This window comes from Patagioenas fasciata, chromosome Z, assembly GCF_037038585.1.
Source record: "Patagioenas fasciata isolate bPatFas1 chromosome Z, bPatFas1.hap1, whole genome shotgun sequence".
In the NCBI taxonomy this organism is placed as follows: Eukaryota; Metazoa; Chordata; class Aves; order Columbiformes; family Columbidae; genus Patagioenas; species Patagioenas fasciata.
In genome coordinates, this window is record NC_092560.1 from 58,204,328 (window position 1) to 58,223,696 (window position 19,369).

The window sequence follows — 19,369 nt, forward strand, 5'->3', positions numbered from 1 at the left end:
CTCTAGGTTTCGTAAGAATAAAAACAAAACTCAACCCACTAAATGATGTAGCGTAGTTGCTCAAAATATTCAGTCCTGCCTGTGAAAGAAGGAAAAGATGAACAAAAAGCCACATTTAGGGTAGACAGTGATCATTTATGAAAAATATATCTTACCACATTTAATTCCACTTACTTGCATTCGCAACATGGATGTCAAATTATTTTATGAGAAAGGAAAGACAAACAGCAGCCCTGACCATGAATTACTGGACTATCAAGATCAACAAGATAGCAGCAAGGGCTGTTGCAACAGTCTTCAGGTCACCCACAAGGACAGTGGCTACCCAAACACTGCAATTAGGGCTGGTCAAAAATACAGGACTGACTTGTGCCCCTTGACTGATAATATCGAGAACAGGGATTCAGTCTGTCCATAAGGCTATATTTTTGAGGTATCTTTCCATGCACCTAGAGTTTTCAAAAGGTAAACAGACAAGCATGCTATCATCACTTTTCAAACCCACAAAAGATCTTCCGGAAAGCAAATCATCTTAGAAGAGGTCACACAATACTGAATACAGCAACTAAATGGTTACTATATTAATATTTTGTGACAATATATATATTAAAAAAAAAAAAGTACAATTGCAAACAAAGTGTTTTGTTCTTCTGTGCAAGTTCAGCTATGTGAAAATGGTTTTACATTGAGCCTATAAACGGCCTGTGAAATAGAAGAGCTCTTGCTTATTTGAAGAGTTACAATACGAGTCATGCATGAGGCCTAAGAAGGGATTGGTTTTGAAGGGGACGCATGTTGTTCTACAAGTTCTGGCAATAAACCAGGAATCGCTTCAGGCTATCGGATTTCGGAATAAGAATGTCACAAGAGGCTTTCTGTTGGCTGGGGGAGGGAGGGAGAGTTCAGCATCGACTCCTGGAATGTCTGTTTAGCAGCAGAACTATAATGATCTTACAGAACACAAACGATAAGCTAAAACAAGATAAAAACAAACAAACAAAAAGCTCACCACATTATTTTAGTGGTCCCTCTAGTTGAAGCCTGCTTCCACTTAACTTTCTGTTGCCAAACACTGATTTTTTGACAGTACTGAAGCAGGGGTATCCATACAGACTGAAAATCTACCAATTATACATGATTCTCAAACTGTAATCCTACATCAACATAAGCACCAACACATCAACCATAACCTGAAGAGAAAGCAAAAGTGAAAAATTGTAATGCTGAAGCACTTTTTTTCATAATGAAAAAAAAACATGAAACTGTTTCCCTGGATGTCAGTTGTCCTTGTGTATTAAAAAGAATTGGAACATAAAAAAAAACATTGTACGAGAAGATGGAAAGTACTGGGTCTATCAAGTGTCTATTATGCCTAGTACTTTGCCGACTAGAAATGGCCTACTCCAACACTCTCAGCACAGCGTAGGTCTTGTGGTTGTGGCACTGAAATGTGTTCTCACTCGTGAACTGGAAAAAATTAACCTGGAATGAAGATGACATCTCAGAGCACATGACTGTCCCGTTTATAACAGTGATTTTTGGGGATTACTGAATGAAGAGATGTACAATGGTAACAATCGAGGGATGACAGAGGCTTCCTTGGATCCCCATCACGTAAACCATCTATTAAGGACCATTTCTTAGGAGCCCAGCTCTCCACAAACAGCTTTTCTACGGGCTGCTCCCGGCAGCGGCGTCTTCCCTCCTCTTAGCCGGCTGTCAGTATGAGCGCTCTGCACACACCGCCGCTGCCCATCAGAGCATTATGCACCCGCCCGTGCTCCCAGGGGAGCCTTGCAGACGCTGGAAAGGGCGCTCCCTCCTCAGGCCTGTGCGGGCGCAGCCCCGCCGCGCCGGCAGCTCAGGCCCAGCCGCCTAAGGGCCGGGAGAACCTTCCAGAGGCCCCGCTGGCGGCAGCCCGGGCAGGGGCCGATGCGCCTCGGCTCGAGGCCCCGCGGCTGCCGCCCACCCCGCAGGGAAGAGCCGCAGGGGGAAACTCAGGTGACTGCGCTCCCGCCGCCCTTCCCGGGACGCGAGGCTCGGCACCCTGAGCCCCTTGAACGCAAACCCTGCGGGCGGTGCCTCCCCGAGCGGGGGACGCCGGACAGCGGGCGGCGATTGGTGGGAGGGACCCCGCTCGCGCTCACAGACCGGCCGTCCCGCCCCCCCGCGCGCGCCCCTCGCGCCCAGGATCCTGGCACGGGCCGGCGCGTTACGGGAAGCTCCGCCCTCCGCCCCCTTTCGGCGACGTCACGCGACCGCCGTCCCAATGGCGGCGCGAGCCGCGGAGGGAAGGGCGCCGGGCGGGGGGAGGGAGCGGGAGCGTGACCGTGACCGGGCGCGGGGCCGCGCGTGCGGGACGGCGGCGCGATGGCGCGGCGGGGCCGGGCCGTTATTTAGGGGCTGTCGGCAGGCGCGGGGCGCTGGTGGCGGCAGCCCCGGTGCTGCAGCGGCAGGTAAGGGCCGGGGAGGCTCGCGGCCGTAGGCGGTTTCCCCTTTTCTTCGGTCCCCCTAGCTTCCTCGCCGCTTCTGCGCCCGTCGCCCTGAGGGGCGTCCGCTGGCGGGAGCCGCGTTGGGCCGTGTTCTCCCTCCGGGCCGTAACTGCGCTGGCCTGGCCAGGCCGGGCCGTGCGTCGCGGGCGGGGGCGTGGGCACTCGGCCAAGGCTGACTGAAAGACCGGGGGGAGGACGGCAGCTCTGCGCCACTCGCTTCCGAGCCGATCCCTCGCATTCCCCCCCCCGGCGGCGGGGGCGTCCAGCTGCGGCCTGCCCCGCCCGGGGCCCCGCCCGGCCCGGCGGGCTGTGAGGGGGCGCGGAGGCCGCCGCCCGCTCCCGGCAGTGGCGTCTTCCCTCCTCTTAACCGGCGATGGCTGTTAAAACGCAACATGGCCTCGCCTGGGGTACCGGTACGGGGGCCTGAGGGGCTGTCAAGGCCCTTCTGCCGGTGTGCGTAGTACCGGTTGCTGGGGGTGTCTCGTCTGCAGCCCTAACCCTGTCTTGGTGCGGTTTTACTGACCTGCTGGCATGGTATGGAGGGTAAGACTGAAGATTATCTGGGGTTTTTCTCTAGTGCAGTGGTTGTTAATACTGACAATCTTAATAAAGGTGCTGTGAGCCTCACTGGTCTCCTGTTCTTTGGCCTTTTTCAGCTTTCTGGTAAGCTTGGCCATATTACTGGCAGGCGTTTTCTTGTTGAAAAGTGTTGCATTTCTGTTGCCTTCACCACAAGTGGTCTGTTCTTGTGGCCTGTAGATCAGAAGGTAGCAAACTGCTGGCCTTGAAAGAAAGGCATACTCTGTTTTACATCTGATCCAACCACTGTAGGATTCCCTGATGAATTAGGGAGGAGTGGGTGCAGTGAACAGTCATGGTTATCTGCTGGCTTTGATGTGCTCCTGTGTTCCAGTCATCCTCGCAGCGGGTCTCTGACACTCTTCCTAAATAAAAAGAGTGTCATTATTTTTGTCTTGTAGATGATGAAACTGAGGCACAACGGATAGCGATCTGCCAAGTGTGCTGGCAGTGCAGACAAGAATAAATGTCAGTCTTGGTTTTCATAGCTGCTTTAGGCTGACTAGGTGACTGCCGGCTGGTGGCTGTTTGTTACTTCTGAGGCATTTCTGAAGAAGAAATATGGTAATAGAACTACATGGAGGTTATAGTTTTGTCACTTGTGATCTGTCCGGTCACTCAGAAGGGGGGACAGATGGTCCACCACCTGAAGATGTCAGATGTTTCAGGAGTTACTGTCTTTTTTTTCCCACTCTCTTTTCCATTATAGAACATTAAATTTTTACTCCTCTTCTTAAATACTGTTACTTTTAGAGGAATAATTATATGCAAAGGGTATCTGTTGGAAGCATGTAACTTCCAAACTTGATGAGCTATTAATCTGTGTGTTGGAAATATGAAAGTAGGAGAAGCTGATGAAAGCTTGAGATTGCTTGCTGGAATTTAAGCATTGAAAATAAATATTTGGATCTTGTTTATGTGTCTAGAAAAGTGACCTCTTCACGTAAAGCCTATATATCATTTTTTTTGTTTAAGAGAAGATACATGCATATCTCTAAATCTGTACACAAAATGGAGATCCACTGTCTCCCATGCCGCATCTCTGGAGCATTATCACTAGCACAGTTTAGGAAAATAAACAGACTTCTGGGCCATTTTTTTAGGATGATTCTTGTATGAGCAAGAACTGTCTAAATTAGAGAAACAGTGTTGATGGTTGTCAATCTAGAAGGTTTGACGTTGAGATGCGAATACAGAATATGAAGACATTATTTTGTAAAAAAAAACACCAAACACTGAAGTATTTCAGAGAAAGTGATCTGCAGTTAAGGAAGATAATAGGAAGAAGTATGTTCTTGCAAGCAAGTATTTGGTGCCTCTCATGAGGTATTTCAGCCATTTTAATCTGTGCCCCTGTTTGGGTTTTTTATTCTGAGTGCTATACTAAAACCCCAGAGGTAAGGAGAAGCTTTCTTCTAGAGGCAAAGGAGTGACTAATGTGGACAACTGATTTGTGTATTTGGTGAAAGGGATAGAAATAACATTTGTGTATAGGTATTTTCAATATGAAAATGAATTTCAGAATATTCTGCATGTATAATGTTATGTAAGATTTTCATGTAATTCTCTTAGAGGTATTTGGGCTTTTTTTGAGTCTCATAAATATTTCCAAGAAAGAAGTAAGCTTGGAGGAAGGAAGGAAGCTTGCAGATGAAATACTCCTAGTTAGAAAGCAGTTACAGCTTGAATAATCCAAATTCCTTGAGAATAGTTACAGTTTTTAGATGGGCTTTAACTATTGCCTGGCTCATTGTGAAACCTCAAGCAGTAGCTGCTGTGTGCAGTTTCATTTCTGTGTGCTGGTTTCTTGTATCTTCCTAAACCATGTGAACTCTTAGAGATTACCACTAGAGGCTGTAAACTTAGCTCTTAATTTTTTTGAGGAATTTCGGGAAGTCTGTTTGCCAACAAACTTTGAGCTTTCAGGATTTATGAACAATGAGCCTTAATAGACCTAACACCTTCTTGTGGTGGTCATGGTGTTATTTATGCCTCCTGACTTGGAAGTTGGCTTTGCTGGCAAGAATGTATTTTGGCTATAGTCTCTTAAACTGAAATTGTAATTTGTAGGTCGCTTGCACAGTAATTGTCATCTCTCTGAAATGGAGATGTGATGACTGTGGCATCATGTGGCATACACCTGAATTCATCTTGAGGTTGTTTTCATGATTTGTGAAATAAGATTAATGTATAAGGCTTTTCTGTTTAGCTCAGGATAAGTAATTGTATCTGTTTTGCATGAATGCCTGATGTTTCTTAAAAAACTTTGTTCCACAAGTTAATCATAAAACTCAATGCTGTTGCTACTTCGTACGTATGACCCTTGACATTAGGGTCATTACTAGCTTTTCATAGGACACTGCCTGAAGCATAGATTTAAGGTTCAGGCATAAGGGCTTAGTGCTTGTCTTCCAAAATGGTATCAGGATGTGAAGAATAATAGAAGTCACATAAGACTGAGACATTAAATGAGGTGATCTTGTGGCACGTGAATTTCATATGTCTGCCGTTACTCATGTAATCGAAGCATTTTAACAGTGTGTTGGTTTTTTTTTTCTCTCTCTCTCTCTTAAGTTCTGTGACTTGAGGACTGTGACCAGCAGTAGTTCTGAATTGACTGTGTATTTTGATGGACCTTGATCCCTTGCCAGTTCGGTAGACTTAACTATGAAAGTAACCTGGCAAACTTCTAAGGTCAATTTCTTTTTCAGTCTTCCTGTCCTGTTTACTTAGTGTTCCACAACAACTACGTAGTATAGATAGAATGTTGATTTGGCTTTTTTAAAAAAAGAAACAACAACAACAAAACAAAAACAAACATGAAAAAAACAAACCCACCCTCCACCCTCCCCCCCCCCCCCCCCAAAAAAAAAAAGGGGGGAAAACCCCAAACCAAACAAACAAAAAAAAAAAAGGCAAACAAACAAAACACACACCAACAACCCCCACCCAAAAAAAAAAAAAAAAAAAAAAAAAAAACCACTCAAAACCACCACCACCAAAAAAAACCCCACACCTGACTAGCTGGCTGCTTCAGTGTTAGTTCAGCATCAGGTTGAACTTTCAACTTAGATTTGTAATATGCTACACAGGTTTGTAAAACAGAAGACTGGGCATAAACGCTGAAACTATTGAATTTTTTGTTGTCCAGACTCACAACTAAATTACAATATTTAAAGGTGAAGAGTTGGTGTTTAGCAGCATTTCTTTTGAATGATGACACTATATTTTCAAGTTTTGGTGTAGCTTATATGCAGGGTTTCTGTACTGTTTGCACCTGAACATCTTTATAAGCTCAGATTAAAAAAAATCACTAGTTTCCCTATAAATGCTTATTTTGTTAGTTATAAACCTCACTTTTTTTTTTTTCCAGCTTTTGTCTAGACAAGATGGATGGAAGTGCTTAGAGTAACACTGGTTCTTTCCCCTATAACTTAATTTCAAGTAAGGATCAGTCCTGTAAAAGCCGGAGAGACTAATGTTTTAAGAAACAGCACACGTTTCTAATTGCAGTAGCCCCTTTATGGGTTTAGGGGTGTGTAGCTTTGATCTTCCTCAAACTGCATTGATCAGCAGAAAGGAGGAGTAAAATACATCAGAATGTCTAAAAACAGATATATGCTAAACAGCAGCATGATTTTGAGACTGTAGTCACAACTGCAGCGCAAAGTAGTAGAGATTTGAACTTCAGCTTCCCATGTGTAATTTAATCTGCTCAGGACAACTAAAATGTTGTATTCCAAGTCTGTGATTTCTTACAAAAAACATCATACTTTAGATCAAAATATGTGACAATTCTGTATTATTGTTTACTTCTATTGAGTCAGTTATTGCCATTTAAATGTTGGCTTTTATGTTCCTTCATGTACTCCAAAGTATTTTTTTAATTAACCTGAGCAATACTTAGTATGACTTAACATGATTTTAACACTAGCAGTTTTTGAATAATTTTGTGAAAATATTGTTTAACCTGAAATAAATCATTACCTAAAGGAAAACCAATAACCTGGTAATTATGTAATGCTTAGCTTAGCTGACACTGCCTTTATTCTATTGCAGCACCAATCGTGGTACCAAATGGGAGATAAATGCTACTTTGAACATTGTTTAAAAACTTTCCTTTGTGCTTTTTTACATCTGTTTCACTCTTTCCTCTTCAGTATGGAATCTGCTTGTGCTGTTGTTCTGCAGCTTTTGACAATTAGCAGGGAAGTGGGCCTGCTGCATCTTTCCACCTAGTTTGTAGTTGCCCTCGAAGTTCTCATGAGATTCAGATCTTCTGCAGCTCAAATTGTTCACCTTAAATAGCTTTAAATGAATCTTGATAAAATAACAAATCTTAGGGTCTGTCCTGAGTAGAGCACAGCAAACTTTTGGTGGCAATCAATATTTCTGATAAATGTTAATAAGTTGACTAAAATAGATTTCTGTGCTAGTTTTGTTCAGTGTCTGGAGGCCTAAATCAAAAGAAAATATACTTCTGAGTTTAGTTGTATTCACCATGTGAATTTACTAAAATTTGTGAAATTAATTTGAATTTTAAAATGCAGAAAGTCATAGGTAGGTAGAAACCTTATTTTTCAGATATTGGAAGACTTTTCATCCATAAGAAGCAAAAATCAATTGATTTAGTTATCTTGCTGTATGCTTGCATTAGATATCTAAAGATGCATTGCACTTAAACTGTGTTAGGGTTTTCATACCCAACCCACTGAAAGTACTTGAATGTAACATAGAAAAAAATAATAGATTTTTGATTCAACTCCATACAACTACAATTTGATTATATATAAGTCTTGTTATTTCTTATTTAAAAAAATGTCTAATGACAAATAAAAATGCTTGTTAACATAGTTATCAAGTCTTCTAATCAGTCATGGTTTTGTATAGGAAATTTTGGTGAGTTTTCGGTAATTAACTCACAAGTATAGATGCAAATACAGATACCACTGAGTGATTCTGATGGCTGTTATTTTAACCCTAACTGAAACACATTTACATTGGTGAGCACTATGAAGACTCTGTTGTAAAGGTTTGAGATTGGTTTTCATTTAGTGCTGCTTTTTAATTCTTATGAATACAGACTTCCTTTATGTTACACTGTTTAATAAAGCTGAAGAAGTATTTCCTGTCATAAGTTACTGTTTCTCTTCTGTCTGATAATAGTGAATGTAGATTTTAAGTTTTCCTTTCCAAGGAATACTGTGGAATTCCTTTATACTCCTTAGTGAGTTGCCATTTATAGGGATGAAACTCAGAATACCAGTTTCCAAAGAAGTTTTGTCAGATCTGTGAAAGTAAGAGGCATTGCAAACTCCCTTGTAAAGCTTTGAATAATTACTTAATACTTTTTTAATAGTAGTCAATGATTCTTGATATGGAGGTGTTGTGCTTTGTAATTCTTGAATGAATTTTAAGTTACTTGTGAATTAGGTGCTTGGTTTTGTGGTGACTTGTTCTGAACCTTGTGCAAAGTATTTGTCAGAATGGTAACCATGTTCTGTTTTAAACCCTGAGTCACCGTGTTGTGCCTTATATTCTATCTGAACCTTTCACAGAAGTACCAGTTAAGTTTGTTTCCATATATGACACAAAAGCCTTATGCTGATGCCTTTCTTAAGTTTCTCACTAAAAAGGCTTTAAACTGCATCTGTTGTCTTAAGTAGACATTGGATTTTGTTATAGCAGTGAGTAAAATGGAAACAATATGTCCTTTCTTTTTCTAGAGTGCTGAGATACTAACTCTTTTGGGAAAGTAAATGTGCATACCTAAGAAATTGTCATTGTCAAATCCAGACTTGTATTTGATCTGTGATCTAAAGAGAAGAGTAATAGTTTAATTTAAAAAAATAAAATCTCTGTTGCAGGAATCCTGTGCAGCATGTTTCCTGTGTGGAACTGGGTGGTCCATGGCTTATATCTGCTCTTGAGTATTGGTTCTCTTGAAGGTAAGATGAGACTTGTAGAACTTAATTGCTTGAAGTATATACTTGATTTTTGTCTCGACACTTGTTGGGTGAGGACAGAAAGCAAGTTCTATTAGAATAGAGAGACCTAGTTTATGCTCTTAATACTATGGCAAAATAATGCATGTTAAACAAAGGTGCATTTCTGCCTCTCTTCATTCCTCATCTGTTTACAGAGATAGTGAAGAGTGACTTCAGTCAGTGGAAGGTTGCTTTGCTTCCACTGACATCACTGGAGCAGATTACTTTAGCAAACTAAAATTTGATTTCACATAAGCCAGATGGTATCTGAATGAAAACCTGTCTTTATCAGACTAAATGCTGTTAAAGCAATAAGCTTCCACTGAACTAGTGTAGTAGGCTCTATGATCAGGTTAGAGCTGTGGACCACTTCTACTGTGTAGCACCTGATCGTCATAAAGGTGTTTAGTATGGCTGATTCAAGGCCATTCAGTCATTTTTATCATCTTTAAAACTTGGCATTTTTCTCTTTAGGTGCCTCTGTAGCAATAGTCAGCATTTTATTCCTGTTCCTTTGTAAAAGAGCATTATCAAATGAGTTCTCTGTAATTCCCAAGTATGCTTGTCGTATACACACTGAAGCTTTTGAAACAGACACCTTGAGTATTTAGCTGTTTAAATGCAATTCTTCTAAAACTCATCCACCACAAAAAAGGTGCACACTTATCTCAATTTTTTCTTGTTATCTTTTTCAAGAAAATAACTTTAAATGCAAGAGTAACTTCAAGTACATTACTGTACTCCCTGAAAACATACTAAACATTAAGTCCCCGACTCTTCTCTCTCTAAAGGCCTTTGTTAATTAGTAGAGCTTTTCTTGCTTGGTAAAATGCCTTTGTAAAGGCTAGGGTTTAAAACTACATTGGTTTTCCCCTTAAATCCGTTTGGTGGTCCACGAATGCATTTTGGTTTTACAACCCTCAAGTAACTAACTCAATTCCTGCTTATACACATGTGGTATATTTAAGGTTACACTAGTGTTATATCTGCAAAATTGATTATGGAATGCTCTATACTTTTTAAAAAAGATGCCATTCTTTTTTTTTTTTTTCAGTTTCAGGTGGACTTGTACAATCATGTGGTCACATCATCCCAGAGTCTCCTGTATTGGCCATTGGTTCCAATTTCACAGCATTATGCATTTTGAATGAGAGTTGTCTTGACTTTGGCAATATCTATGCCAGTCAAATTATCTGGAAAGTTAAAAATAGAGTGGTACCTAAAGAACAGTATCGTGAAATAAACAGAACAGTTTCCAGTGTCACATTCAACGATACTTCTTCACTAGCTACTCCTCTGACATGCAACATTTTAGCAGATGGACAGATTGAGCAGAACATTTATGGAATTACAGTTACGATAGGCTGTAAGTACCATTTTTCTTGCTTTTTATTCTGGTCTTAAGAAAGTTGTTCATCATAAAGAGGGAAGAGAATACAAACAATAGAAAGTGTGCACATTTTGAGATTACTTACTTTCTTTCCCTCAGTTCCTGGATAATTGTATAAAAATGTTGTCAAATTGCATGCTGTCAAAGCTGGTAAATATGGACAGAATAAAGTTTTGTAAAAAGTAGAAAAAACTGTGGAGTATTTCAGTGTTGAAGGAAGAAAACAGAACAACAGAAAAATATTGAAGAAGGAAAAATTAAATTACAGAAATATGTGAATTTAACTGAAATAGATCCTGGGAAATAAATTAACTACTTCTTGCTTCTGTTTCAGTGTTCAAAGAAATACAATATGGTCATATGTCCTGCTTTCATAATAACATTATAATATTAATGGACTGAGAAATATTTAGTCCATCTGTATCACTAAAGCTAGCCTGAACTGCCTGAAGAATGGAACATACTGTTTGTATTACTTTACCTGTATATGTAAGAAAATAGCTTTAACAATAAATTTTCCTCATTCAAGCGTGATAGCACTTGCATAGTTGAGAAAGTGCTTTTTGAGAAAAGACTGAGGTTTTGAGAATCATAGAATCAGTTTAGTTGGAAGAGACCCTGGGGATCATTGAGTCCAACTGTAACCTAATCTGTCACTAAACCATGTCCCTAAAAACCTAATCTAAATGCCTTTTAAACATCTTCAGGGATGGTGACCCCACCACTTCCCTGGGCAACCTGTTCCAATGCCTTACAACCCCTTCTGTGAGAAATTTGTTCCTAATATTCAAACTAAACCTCCCCTGGCAGAACTTGAGGCCATTTCCTCTTGTCATATCACTTGCTACTTGAGAGAAGAGACCAACACCCTCCATGTTACAGTCTCTTTTTAGGTAACTGTAGACAGCAGTAAGGTCTCCCCTCAGCCTCCTTTTCTGTAGGCTGAACAGCCACAGTTACCTTAATTGCTTCTCATCAGACTTGTGCTCCAGGCCCCTCACCAGCTTTGTCACCCTCCTCTGCACTCTCTCCAGTACCTCAATGTCTTTCTTGTAGTGAGGGGCCCAAAACTGAACACAGCACCCAGTACAGTGGTACCATCACTTCTGTAGTCCTGCTGGCCACACTATTCCTGATACAAGCCAGGATGCTGGTGGCCTTGCTCACTGGGGCACACTGCTGGCTGATGTTCAGCCACTGTCAGTCAACACCCCCCGATCCCTCTCTGCCAGGCAGCTTTCCAGCCACTCTTCCCCAAGCATGTAGTGCTGCCTGTGGTTGTTGTGACTCAAGTGCAGGACCCAGAACTTGGTCTTGTTGAACCTCATACAATTGGCCTCAGCCCAATGATTCAGTGGGTCCATATCCCTCTGTATGGCCTTCCTACCCTCCCACAGATCAACACTCCCACCAACCTTGGTATTATCTGCACACTCTCTAAGGGTGCACTCAGTTCCCTCATCCAGGTCATTGGTAAAGAGACTAAATACAACTGGCCCCAATACTGAGCCCTGGGGAACACCACTCGTGATCGGCCGCCAACTGGGTTTGGCTCCGTTCACTACAACTCTTTGGGCCCAGCCATCCAACCAGTTCTTTATCCATCACAGAGTACACCCATCCATGCCATGAGCTGCAGCTTCTCCAGGAGAATGCTGTGGGATATGGTGTCAAAGGCTTTGCTGAAGTCTAAGTACACAGCATCCACAGTCTTTCACTCATCTACTAGGTGGGTCACCTTGTCATAGAAGGAAATGAGGTTGGTCAAACAGGATCAAAAATAACATGAATAACCAGACATACTGCTTTTTAATTGGTGGACCATTTATAAAATAAGTGTTCAAGTGTCCTTAATATTGGGGTATGAATGGCTCCTTAATTTTGGTGCCTCCTAGTGTTAGTAAAAAGTATGACAGTTGTTGCATGATCTATAGAAACAGCTGGCCTGACTTCACAATCTAAAGTAATGTGGTTCTAGCATGAGTTACAAAATGCTTTCACAGAAGAACAGTGTTTTCTAGTTCAACTTCTGAGGAGTAAATTTCTTACCAGAAAAGATGTGACAGGCAAAATGTATGGAAAGGTGAGGACAGATAAAATATTTTGAGGGATGATAAACTGGATGACAGTTCAGATAACATTTTGCAGTTGTAATTCACATATGAATCCTGAGATCCGTTTGTATTTAAAGCTACTCTATTTCCATACTGTCAATTAAAGTCTGTAAACAATGAGAAAAACAACAGGTTTGAGAAGAATACACCTGTTCAGGAGCATATCTATAAGGTTCATAGGGTAGTTCTGTAGAAAATAGCATTCTGTCTGAAAGGAGGTAAGATTCTTGAAGTATATTATCCTCTTGTAAAAAGTGATATTCTAAAAGCTAGAAACATACTCTTTGTATGCTGTGATTTGCATTTGTGTGAAGGAGAAAGAATAGTTCAGCTGCACTCTGAAAGTTTTGTACATACAACTAAAGTGCATTGATGAAGATCCCTTATGTTTCTTGTAGGTTACTGCAGATAAAGCATCCTTCTTCCATAGCTCAGGTGGTAGTGAGCAGACCTATCACAAGTTCCTTAGAGCTCAGGTTATTGACAAAGTCAGCGTGTGCCAATCCAGCAGTCATGGTTACTAACAATTTTTTCTATGTGAATTAAATTAGATTTAAACAAGAGATGGTTGATACTGGATTTTCTGCCTCAAAGAGTGAGAAATCTGTGCTGTTCCTTGCTGTCAGGTGCTTGTTTCTTATACAGCCTACTGTTCCTCGACAGCCGATTAAGCCACTTCTGTTGCTGGATGGTATCCAGCATTTTTTGCCCCATCCTGTATAAATAAATCTGAATATAAATGCCTCTGTTATTCGCTGAAATTGCTCTGATGAGACACTTAGCATGACTGTTAATGAATTGAAATGTGCATATAGATTAATTATTGCTAACCTTTTCTGTACAGTGCCACCAGAGAAGCCCACAAACTTAAGTTGCATTGTGCATCAGTTGTCAAAACTCACGTATCCTATGACTTGTACCTGGAACCCTGGAAGACATACGTTCCTGGACACACACTTTAGGTTGAAATACAGATGGTAAGTAGTACTCTGTAGAATATCTGAATAGTTCTGAAGAAAAATTACAGACTAAGCCAAACTTCCTTTAACTTCCTTGATACTTTGGAAGAGTTCTTAACTGAAATCCAGTTCTCTGAAGTTTCTTTCTCTTTTGCAGGGAAGAGTTAAAGGAGTTGGCATTTAAAGTAATTCTAAGTCAGACTTGACATTTTCTTCTCTTGGTTTGGCGTAACAGCTATCTCATACTTTTCCATTCTTCAAATACATTATTAGTGTGGCTTGAGTACAAAAATCTAATCATTAGGTGGCTACACTCATTATGTATTTTAGGTTTTTCTGTGGTGACTATTCTGTCCCATTCTATACAAGTAGAAGGTCCCTTCCAATCCAAACCATTCTATGATTCTAAGTAAGGAAACCAGCATGTAATGACTGGATTTTGTAGAGGTATTATCTGTTCTTTAATTCCTAAGAACTCAGAGTGATATTTGTCCATGATTAACCCTAACATGGAAGCTTCAGCAAAGCTATTTCTCCTGTGAAAGCAAATTAACTTCAGTATTTTTCAAACTCTTCAGATGGCGCCTTGTAATTTAAAATGGATTGAACAGAATTGTTTCTCTGGTCTGGAAACACAAAAGATTGCCTACAACTTTCTATCTACCACATTTTGCAAGTGTTTTGGTAACAAGTGTAGTAGAAAGTATGGATAGATATCAAACCTCAATGCTTTGCAAATCTGATGCCCTTAGAACTATGCGCTGTTAGTGTAGCAGAAGACAGTGAACAGAAATGATTATATGGTGCAGGTGTAACACTGTGCTCTTGAAGAGTAGGGAGGTAATACTGTATACTATTTTAATGCATGAATATGTTGCTAGGTACTAGCCATATTGTTTTTGATTAAATGTATCAATTCTTGATCTTTATTTTTTAAGCTAAGTCAGATTTTTATTCAACTTGATAATTACAATACTGTGTGTTTTGCTTTTGAAGGTACATGATTTGAAGTCAAGAGATTTTATTCTAGTTTCTATTCTAATGAAATTGTGCATTTGTGGCTGAACAAGCCATTTTAATCTCTTCACCTTTTCTTCCTGCCCCTCTGATTACAAAGATACTGGCAAAGAGAAAACATGCAAGCTACACTGATTTGTCACTCTGATCTACTTGAAAAGGTTCTCTAAAGCAAATCAAACTTACTGGTTGTTTTTCCTTCTCTTTTATTTAGGCCACAAGAGAACTTTCCTGACTGTATACCAAAAGATGTAAACAATTCTTGTACCATTACTGATGTTCAGTTCTTTGTTAACCTGGAGGTCTGGGTAGAAGCAGAAAATGCTCTTGGGCAGGCTGAATCTGATCCTCTTGTTCTTGATCCCATTGAGATTGGTAACTATATGGCTCTTAATAAAGCTTTAGCTGTAACTGCTGCTTCTGTGCATATTGCTGAATTAGTATGTTAATGTTTCTTCAGTATAAAAATTAACACTGCCAAAATATTGTTGACTATAATTTGAATTGTGCTGGACAAAGGTTGGGAAGGTGAGAGATTTGATCACAGTCCACATAGCAAGTTCTTGTTGAGTGGTCTGCTTTAGCAACTAGTGTGAAGTAGCAGTCATTCGATCTTGTGAAAGACTCTGACAGTGGTGTTACAGCACCACTGCTGTACCAACTGCTAGAGGCATGATAAAATACAGCTATTGAGTTAACTCTAACTCTCTTCTAGTTAAACCTCTGTCTCCACACAACTTATCAGTTGACTCAGGAATATTACCTACTGTTCTGAAGCTTTCCTGGGAGAATCGGATTTCAGCACCTGTGATGAACCTGAAGTTTAATATTCGCTACAAGATCTTTGGTGACACAAACTGGATGCAGGTAACACTACTGTTGTCCCTCATCACTCTTCTACTGTAACCCAGGCATTTGTGAAACTGCAGAAGTTCTTTCACTGCTGCAGTTCAGAGGATTCATTTCATTATCCTTAGGCCTCTCAAGGTAGTTTGTCTGGCCTATTCATGAAGGCTGTCATCTGGGGGCAGGGGGAAAATTGGCACAATCCGAAGTACAGTGACCTTATCTTTTCTTTGTGGACTTATCTGCTGTCCTCTGTGGACTTCTCTGTTGTCCTCTCCATCGTGTTGCAGTATGTTTGTTTTCAGTTTTTGTTCTGTACAAGCAACACCTAGAACATTCATGACCTTTCATCTTCCCCCTGATCATCCCCCTGTGCTTGTGGCTGGTGAGGCCACACTTTGAATGTTGTGTTCAGTTTTGCGCCTTTCACTACAAGAAAGACACTGAGGTGCTGAAGAGAGTTCAGAGAAGTGCAACAAAGCAGGTGAAGGATAGGTAGTGCAAGTGTTATGAGGAGCAGCTTAGGGAGCTAGGGTTGTTTAGTCTGGAAAAAAGGAGACTGAGGGGAGACCTGTCATACTCTACAACTACCTAAAAGGATGTGATAGCATGGATACCATTGGTCTCTTTTCCCAGGTACCAAGCAATAGGACAAGAGGAAATGGCCTCAAGTGGCACCAGGGGAGGTTTAGATTGGATATTGGGAAAAATTTCTTCATGGAAAGGGTTGTCAGGCATTGAAACACGCTGCCCAGGGAAGTGAAGTCACTGTCCCTGGGAGTGTTTAAAAGATGTGTAGGCATTGTGTTGAGGATCGTGGTTTTGTGGTGAACTTGACAGTGTTAGGTTAACAGTTGGACTCAAATCTTAAAGGTCTTTCCCAACCTAAATGATTCTGTGATGCTATACAGTATGGTTGTCCTGCATACAAGCCTTAAGCCTGATGCAATCAAGGAACTCAGAAACAAGTAAGGAATATGCCTCATCTGCAGTGCGCTGTAATATGTCCGTGTCATCAAGACTTGTCTGGCCTTTTTTCTGCATGAGTCTACAGACATATCTTCCATAGCTTCTCAGTTTTGCCTTTCTTTAACCATTGTTTCAGAGCAGCAGTATTCCAGAAACACTTTTCATCAAGATCTTCCCATCTTTTGTTTCAGTATAGAGGCCCAGAACTATTCCGAATTTCCTTACTTGTTGAAAGGAAGACTGCTTCTGACTTTCCAAAGTATTGTGTTTGAAGCAGGTAGCATAACACAGCTGCTTGTGACTAATGCATTATATTTATTTGGAGGAAGTTTTCAAGCTTTGGATAAAGAAAGTCATTATTAACATCACCCTTATTGATATTTTAATGAGTACCATTCTGCACAGCTTGTTCAGCAACCCCAGGATCTCTTGGTACATTGTCCTATTCAGGCCTTTTAACTTGGCTTGACCACTTAACTTGGTCACAAGACCATTGAAATAGTAACTTTGAAAACAACTAAGCTTGCTTAGCTATGGTAAAATTTGACTGCTTTGGCAATTCTTTGCACTCAGGATTAACCTGAGTGTCCTGCATGTGTGTTTAATCTACAGTCTTTCCTTTTGCAGGATTGCTTGCTTTAAAAAACCCTAAATTGGAAATGGAATAATGTGATGGAATCAGTGTGTATATGTGTGTACCTAAATATATCTATTGTCTGCATCACACATTGTTACTCTACGTATTCAGTAAGAATATTTTCTGGCATTCAGTTCCTAATCCAAGTTATAGGAAAGATCTTATGGAAATAGACTAATTTTTAGCAAAAGTATAAAGTACTCTAAAACTATTTCTAACTGTTCTGTATCAGTGGAAGCAATGATCCTAGATTCTCCAGCTTCTAGTACAGGTATTTTGCAGTCAGTAATCAAGCAGTTGACCTAGTGAAGTTCTGAAACATGAGGCAGGATATAACAGATCAATAAGCAGAAGAGTTATGTGGGAAGACAAAGTAGACATAAATTAGTAAAAAAATAATACAAAAATAAACCAGAATGTGAGATTGCCTTGAGATAGCTGCTTCCCTATTCTAGTGTATGTATTGTATTATACCTGGTAAGTACACACAAGTATAACTGATCTCTTATCAAGCCATGGTTGAGAATTGAAGCTTTTGAAAATCAGAGGGGAGAAAAACTGCATCATTTGGTTTTGGTGTGTATGCAGTAGGGAGCCCTCTTGGACAGGAGATCTAGTAGCACAGAACTCAACTTTAGAATTTTTGATCACTGCCTCTAAAATCTTACTTCCATTCACAGGTTCCTCCTGAAGATATAGATTCACCAAGAACTTCATTCAGTGTTCAAGGGCTCAAACCCTACACAAAGTACGTCTTTTCAGTCCGTTGCATGAAGGAAGATGGAGTGGGCTACTGGAGTGACTGGAGTGAAGAGAAAACTGGGGTCACCACAGAAGAGAGTAAGTACAATATGAAAGCAGGTCACTGATTTTCAAAATGTGTGGATGCACAGCAGTTGGACACCAGTCAGTTGAAATTGTGTATCCTTGCTTGAGCTGTTCGAAGTATACTCTCTCCTGAGTTACTTTTAGTACTGACAGACTTCACCTGTGCATTCCAAGGAGCATAAGAATAGTCTAGAGGTCCTCCCTGAAAACAGCTACAACAGGAGATGGGGAAGAAAAGCTTGATTCACAGAAGTTTATTCTGAAACATTTATGCTTTATGCTTGTTTGGGGTGTTTTTTGAGTGGGGAGTGTTTATTTGTGGGGTTTTTTTGTGTTCTTTTTTCTTTTTCTTTTGGTCTGAAGATTATCCTGTGTAACAGAAGCTATTCTGCCTGTGTGGAAGTTTACAACTCGGTGTTTAGGAGACCATTAGATAAAGTCATAGGTGAACAAGCATCAATAAGCGTGAAACACATTTTTGACCATATAGGGTACATAGACTTCTTCACAAACTTACTAAAGCAGTGGTATGAAATAGTGTGCGTATGAGAAGTGTAGCTTTTTATGCACCAGAGCACCTAAATAAAACACTCCGGTTTACTTTTTTCCAAAGGTATTCTGCATCTACAACACATTCTTGCTTGCCAGAGTCACTTAGAGCTGCCTCAGCACTGTCTTGTACCCACTTGTTTACAATATTTTATGCACAGTAACAAAGAGTCTTGCTGCTCATCATTGCTATGGTCGTCACTCTGGGAGGCATAAGATAGAGAGTACCATATATAAAGCATTGGCTTTAAGCAAGATAGAGCCTGTGTGGAAAATGGTTTTATTTTGGCTATGTTTAATCACAAAAATCACCTTTTCCTTAAAATTTCTCTTCTTGATGTTATGATTTTTGGAGCTGTCATCTTGCAGATCTGGTCTTGCAGTATCCTCTCCCTTTGCAGTAGAGATGAACACTAAATTGCTGCTCTCATGGTTTAACAAGAAGAACTTCTTGCCAGCATTGGCTTTTTGGGGACAGTGCTTGAATCATGTTGAATCTTGCCCAAAAGGACTTTGCAAGCAGGATACATACAATTCCAAAGTATAAACTGATTGCTACTGAAGATACACAAAAGATAGCAAACCACTAGGTTAAGCTTTAAGTTCACAGCCTTGCAAAAAAAAATTGTGTAAGAGCCTCAGCCTTCTCTGCTTTGTGAAACAAATCCTAAGAGTTGCAATGTTGCTGCTGTGCACCAGATCTGTTCACAGTACAACCAGCGCATCAACTTGACGAGCCTTTCAGCTCCTCCTTATGCTTCAGTCAGCTGAACTGTGTGTACTGCACATGTGCTGCATTGCTCTGGATTCTCATATTCCTTCAGGGCAGTGGCACTGAGACTGTTACTGCAGTCAGTGTCTTCTGCATTCACTCTGTGTGCACTGCATTCACACACAGAATCACAGAATGTCAGGGATTGGAAGGGTCCTCAAAAGATCATCTCATCTCATATTCCTTCAGGGCAGTGGCACTGAGACTGTTACTGCAGTCAGTGTCTTCTG

At 40.6% G+C, this 19,369-nt stretch overlaps 1 protein-coding gene across 2 annotated transcripts in view; it reads left to right on the forward strand.

Annotated features, from left to right (window-relative positions):
* The first annotated feature begins 2,315 nt into the window (after positions 1-2,315).
* The window catches only part of IL6ST (interleukin 6 cytokine family signal transducer), a 36,249-nt gene continuing 19,195 nt past the window's right edge, over positions 2,316-19,369 (forward strand). Inside the window, exons 1-7 of one of the 2 annotated variants that reach the window (XM_065860173.2) lie at positions 2,316-2,456; positions 8,939-9,019; positions 10,113-10,424; positions 13,407-13,539; positions 14,753-14,913; positions 15,254-15,405; positions 17,671-17,830. In XM_065860173.2, the coding sequence (XP_065716245.1) occupies positions 8,953-9,019; positions 10,113-10,424; positions 13,407-13,539; positions 14,753-14,913; positions 15,254-15,405; positions 17,671-17,830 (985 nt within the window). In that variant the 5' untranslated portion in view covers positions 2,316-2,456; positions 8,939-8,952. Of the gene's footprint in view, positions 2,457-2,890; positions 3,036-8,938; positions 9,020-10,112; positions 10,425-13,406; positions 13,540-14,752; positions 14,914-15,253; positions 15,406-17,670; positions 17,831-19,369 lie in introns of those variants that run through there. The other variant, XM_065860172.2, reaches the window with a different exon arrangement.